Raw genomic sequence first — 5,956 nt, 5'->3', positions numbered from 1 at the left:
GGGGGGGCAGGGCTGTGCTAGCGGGGTCTGCAGGTCGGGAGTGAGAGGCACCATTCATGGCGGGGGGGGGCGTGTCTCACCTGGTGAGCTCTAGTGCCTTGAGAGGGGGGCCCCTGTGGCCCCGGCTGTCCTCAGAGGGGACCACGGGCCGGGCCAGCAGCAGCACGTTGGGCACCAGGAGGGTGGGGCTGGTGCAGGCCACGCCCACTGTGACCACTCGGACACGATTGTGCACGTCCACCACCTCCCCGCGCTTGCTGATCTGCGGGTGGGGTAGAGAAGGGCAGGTTAGTGCCTCCCCCCACAGCCACATAGCCCCAGCTGTTCGCTGCCCCAGAGCCCCGCCCCCACCCCAGCTCTGCCCTTCCCCTATAGCCCCGCCCCCACCCCCGGTACCTGTATGAAGTCGCTCTCGAATATGGGGGCGTACTGGAAGATCTCGTACTCGCCGGCCCGGAGCTGGCGCTGCAGTGGCCCCATGGCCGTGTTCATCAGCCCCCGCGCCTGGTCGCAATCCGCCGTGTAATACGGCAGCATGAACTCCTGGTGCATCTTCCCACCAGCCTAGAGCGGGGGGGAGGGAGCCCGGACGCCTGGGTTCTCTCCCCGGCTCTGGGAGGGGAGCGGGGTCTAGTGGTTAGAGCGGCGGGGCTGGGAGCCAGGACTCCTGGGTTCTCTCCCCGGCTCTGGGAGGGGAGCGGGGTCTAGTGGTTAGAGCAGTCGGGGCTGGGAGCCAGGACTCCTGGGTTCTGTTTGCAGCCTAGTGTGTGTCAGGCCCTTTGCGTGTAAGCTGAGACCCCCACCCCAGGCCTGCTGGTCCTGCAACCCCAAGTGCCTGGCCTCTCCCCTCCCCCCCCCGCCATTGTGGTAGTGGGACTGGTGGGCGAATCGCCACCAACCATTTTTTGCGGGGTGGGAGGGTTGTAGCAGTGGGAAATTTCCCAGCAATCTTCAGACCCCTCCCTTATGCCCCCCCCCCCCGGCTCTGAACCCCTCCCCCCGCTCCGGGCTTTCCCATAGTCCCGCCCCCAGCTCCATTCTGCTCTCCAGCCCCGCCTCCCGAGCTCCAAGCTCCACCCCCTAGTTCCATGCCCCGCCCCCTATTGGGGGCAGTTCTCCAGCAGGGGAGGGACCAGCCCCTCTGCTCCTTTGGGGTGGGGGTGGGGGTGTCTCTGCAGTAGCCATTTTAGAGGAAGGGGAGGGGCTCGCTCCCCCCCCCCCCATATGGGGCTGCAGCTCACCTCTGCTGCCCCTATAGGGGGCGGTCTCCAGCTCCCACTGGCCCCACCCCTTTCCCCCTCCCTGTGTCTGGCCAGGGGAAATTATGACGTCACGCTCCTCTCTATGACACAATACCGGGGGCGGCCCCCCTAGCACGTGCCACACCCAAGATGGCCCCTCACCAGCGCCCATGGTGGCAGGGCCACACCCAAGATGGCGCACGGGACGCGCCCTCCATTGTTTCCGCCACAATCAACATGGCGTCCGTCTTCCCGCGCACCGAGTAGTCATCCGCCACACCCACTATGGCGCCCGCGCGACGGCCTTGCCCGGCCTCTCCCAAGATGGCGCTGATGTCCCGCGCTCATTCTGCCCCCCCATGCAACAGCGGCTGGGTGACTAAGGTTCCAGCCTGGTTCCCTGCACTGTGGGTGGGGTAGGGATGTAGAGGGAATGAATGTCTCCCCCCCTGCTCCAGGGTGTCTCACTGCACCCAGCTGTCCCCACCCCAGGGCCTGGGGCCAAGTGGGGCGATGCCCAAGGGGGTGCAAGGCAGGAGGGGCACTAAGCGAGCTGGGGTGGGGGGTAGGTTAGGTACCAGCAGTGCAGAGAAACTACTTTCTCTCTGGTCCCCACCTCCACCGCAGCATGGGGTGAGTGGCTCCCAGTCCCACAGGCAGAGCGCCAGGGGCTCCGTGCGTGGAGACGCTGGCGCAGGGCGCAAGGGTTTAGGTGCATTAGGAACTGGGGAAACTTTGGGGAAAGGGGGAACGTAGAGAGGAAGGATGTGCTCCACCCGCGGGGAACTGGATTAGTGGCACTTAAAAGGGGGTAGAACAGTTTTTAAACTAAGGGCGGGGGGGAGTAGACAGGTGCGGAGGAGCACGTGGTTCAGACAAAGACATCCCTGAGGGGAGGATCAATGAGTGGAGATTGTGTCATAAAAATACAGGTAAGATGAGAAACAATCAAACGAACGAGAGTCCCCTTCAAGTGCATCATGGAATGGCAGAGAGCTAAAAAGTGACACGTTTTTAAAGTGCTGATGTACAAATGCTACAAGTCGAAGTAAGAAGATGGGTGAACGCAGGTGCCTCGTACTCAATGAGGATATTGATATAACAGGCGTCAGCGATACTTGCTGGAATGAGGATGATCAATAGAACACAGTAAGACCAGGCTACAATATATATCAGAAGGACAGAGCAGGTCATGGTGGTAGGCCAGTGACACTGTATGTGGAAAAAAAGCGTAAAATTAAATGAAGTAAAAATCTTAAATGAATCAAACTGTTCCATGAAATCTCCATACTTGAGTATTAAGACTAGAGCAGGAGGGAGCTATAACTGACCACAACGGTGACTGAAATGCTCAGGGAGATTAGAGAGACTATTAAAATAAAAAACTCAGTAACAGGGGATTTCAACTACCCCCTAGTGACTGGGTACATGCCACCTCAGGACGGGATGCAGAGAGCGTTTCTTGACAGCTTCTTGGAACAGCTACTCCTGGAAGGCACCAGAGGAGGCAGTTCTTGATTTAGTCCCTAAGTGGAGCACAGGAGCTGGTCCAAGAGGTGAACATAGCTGGACCGCTTGGTAATAGTGACTGTAATATAATTAGATTTAACATCCCTGTGGGAGGATAAACACCACCCCAGCCCAACCCTGTAGCATTTAATTTCAGAAAGGAGAACTACACAACAATGAGGAGTTTAGTGACACAGAAATTGAAAGGTACTGCGCCAACACTGGAATCCCTGCAAGCTGCATAGAAACTTTGTAAAGACACCATAAGGGAGACTCAACTTAAATATATCCCCCAAATTAAAAAACAGTAAGAGAACCAAACAAGAGCCAGGCTGGTTAAACAACGAAGTAAAAGACACAGTGAGAGGCCAAAAGGCCTCATTTAAAGTGGAAGTTAAATCCTAGTGAGGAAAAGAGAGCGCGCCTAAACTCTGGCAAATGAAGTGTAAATATACGAGGAAGGCCAAAAAATAATTTGAGGAACAATTAGCCAAAGACTCAAAAAGTAATAGCCAAATGGTTTTAAGTACATTAGAAGCTGCTAAACAACCAGTGGGGCCACGGATGATTGAAGTGCTAAAGGAGCACCCAAGGACGATAAGGCCATTGTGGAGAAACTATGTGAATTCTTTGCATCAGTCTTCACAGCTGAGGATTCCCAGACTTGAGCCATTCTTTTTAGGTGACAAATGTGAGGAACTGTCCTAGATTGAGGTGTCAGAGGAGATTTTGGAACAAATTGATGAACTAAACAGTACTAAGTCACCAGGACCAGGTGGAATCACTCAAGAGTTCTGAAGGAACTCAAAAACGAAACTGCAGGACTACCAACTGTTTGTAATCTATCATTTAAATCAGCTTCTGTTCCAGATGACTGGAGGATAGCTAATGTGACACCAATTTTTAAAAAGGGCTCCAGAGGTGATCCCGGCAATTACAGGCCGGTAAGCCTGACTTCAGTACCAGGCAAACTGGTTGAAACTAGAGTAAACAACAAAATAGTCAGATACAGAGATGAACATAACTTGGGGAAGAGTCAACATGGTTTTAGGAAAGGAAAATCATACCTTGCCAATCTACTAGAATTCTTTGAGGGGGTCAACAAGCATGTGGAGAAGGAGGATCCAGTAGATATAGTGTACTTAGGTTTTCAGAAAGCCTTCGACAAGGTCCCTCACCAAAGGTTCTTAAGCCAAGTAAGTGGTCATGGGATAAGAGGGAAGATCCTCTCATGGACTGGTAACTGGTTAAAAGATAGGAAACAAAGGGTAGGAATAAATGGTCAGTTTTCAGAATGGAGAAAGGTAAATAGTGGTGTCCCGCAGGGGTCTGTACTAGGACCAGTCCTTTTCATATATTCATAAATGATCTGGAAAAAGGGGTGACCAAGGAGGTGCCAAAACTTGCAGATGCTACAAAACCCTTCAAGATAGTTAAGTCCTGCAAAGAGCTACACAAGGATCTCTCAAAACTGGTGACTGGGCAGCAAAATGGCAGATGAAATTCAATGTTGATAAATGCAAAGTGATGCACATTGGAAAACAGAATCCCAACTCTACATATACAATGATGGGATCTAAATTAGCTGTTACCACTCAAGAAAGATCTTGGAGTCATTGTTGATAGTTCTCTGAAAACATCAACTCAATGTGCAGCGGCAGTCACAAAAGCCAACAGAATGTTGGGCATCATTAAGATAAGGATAGATAAGACAGAAAATACCATATTGCCGCTATATAAATCCATGGTTTGCCCACATCTTGAATTCTGCATGCAGATGTGGTCGCCCAGTCTCAAAAAAGATATTGGAATAGGAAAAGGTTCAGAAAAGGGCAAAAAAAAGAAGAGATGAATAAGACTGGGACTTTTCAGCTTGGAAAAGAGACGGCTAAGGGGAGATATAATTGAGGTCTACAAAATCACGACGGGTGTGGAGAAAGTCAATAAGGAAGTGTTATTTACTCCTCATAACACAAGAACTAGGGGTCACCCAATGAAATTAATAGGCAGCAGGTTTAAAACAAACCAAAGGAAGTATTTTTTCACACAATGCACAGTCAACCTGTGGAACTCCTTGCCAGAGGATATTGTGAAGGCCAAGACTATAACAGATTTCAAAAAGAACTAGATAAGTTCACAGAGGATAGGTCCATCAATGGCTATTAGCCAGGCTGGAGAGGGATGATGTCCCTAGCCTCTGTTTGCCAGAAGCTGGGGATGGGCGACAGGGGATGGATCACTCGATAATTGCCCTGTTCTGTTCATTCCCTCTGGGGCACCTGGCACTGGCCACTGTCGGAAGACAGGACACTGGGCTAGATGGACCTTTGGTCTGACACAGTCTGGCCGTTCTAATGTCTCAGACCTTGTCCAAACCTCGCAGCACTAAAAGTTAGCGGGAGCTTCGGTCCATGTGATTTGCAGCCAGCCCAGTGACAGCTACACCTGGTGCTTTGACAGTGCCACTTTCCCAATGCTGAAAAAGGTGATGAGCCCAGGCAGCTGGGAGGAAGAATTTAACCACAAAAATGTGACTAGAATTGGGAACCATTTAAGGACAATGTACTAGATGCCCTAAAAGCCATAATCTCCCCCTTGACAAAGATTGAGTGGGGATGTGAAAGGAGTTATTTATACACATACACACACACACACACACGGAAGAAAGGGGAAGTTGACAGCAATGAATATAAACCAGAAGTTATGAATTGTAGAAAACTGATGAGGGAAGTTAAGAGACACAAGGAGCCAACGGAATTAAGGACAAAAAGGAGTATTGCACACATATATATCAGGAACAAAAATAATCCCGACACTGGTATAAGTTCATTACTAGATGGAAACAGTAGAATTATCAATTTTAATGCAGAGAGGCAGCTGTGTTAAATAAATACTTCTTTTCTGTGTTTGGGAGGACAACAGATGATACAGTCATATGGTGACTACAACACTTTCCATTCCACTAATATCTCTAGAGGATGTTCAGCAGAAGCTACTAAAGTTAAACATTTTAAAAATCAGCAGATCCAAGTAACCTGCATCCAAGAGTTTTACAAGAGCTGGCCGAAGAGCTCGCTGGTCCATTAACACTGATTTCCAGTAAGTCTTGGCATGCTGGCAAAGTTCCAGAAGACTGGAAGAAATATGCCAATATTTAAAGAGGGTGCATGATGTGGCATCAGCCCCGGGCAAGATAATGGAGAGGT

At 50.6% G+C, this 5,956-nt stretch overlaps 1 protein-coding gene across 1 annotated transcript; it reads right to left on the bottom strand.

Moving 5' to 3' along the window:
- Positions 1-76: 76 nt before the first annotated feature.
- Positions 77-569, bottom strand: LOC117888958 (protein FAM71C-like). The gene is made up of 2 exons (XM_034792757.1): positions 397-569; positions 77-262 (listed from the first exon to the last, which is right to left on the bottom strand). The coding sequence occupies exons 1-2, from the start codon at positions 550-552 to the stop codon at positions 77-79; spliced, it is 342 nt and encodes a 113-aa protein (XP_034648648.1). The 5' UTR covers positions 553-569.
- Positions 570-5,956: the final 5,387 nt, after the last annotated feature.

Source organism: Trachemys scripta, chromosome 16 (genome assembly GCF_013100865.1).
Source record: "Trachemys scripta elegans isolate TJP31775 chromosome 16, CAS_Tse_1.0, whole genome shotgun sequence".
In the NCBI taxonomy this organism is placed as follows: Eukaryota; Metazoa; Chordata; order Testudines; family Emydidae; genus Trachemys; species Trachemys scripta.
The sequence above is the reverse complement of the archived record's forward strand: the minus strand, read 5'-3'. Positions and strand labels throughout refer to the sequence as shown.

Excerpts from the sequence above, each read along its gene's own strand:
- LOC117888958 (XM_034792757.1), bottom strand. The coding sequence starts at position 552 with ATGCACCAGGAGTTCATGCTGCCGTATTACACGGCGGATTGCGACCAG. Across the intron at positions 263-396 it reads TCGAGAGCGACTTCATACAG|ATCAGCAAGCGCGGGGAGGT; the intron begins GTACCGGGGGTG and ends CCCCACCCGCAG.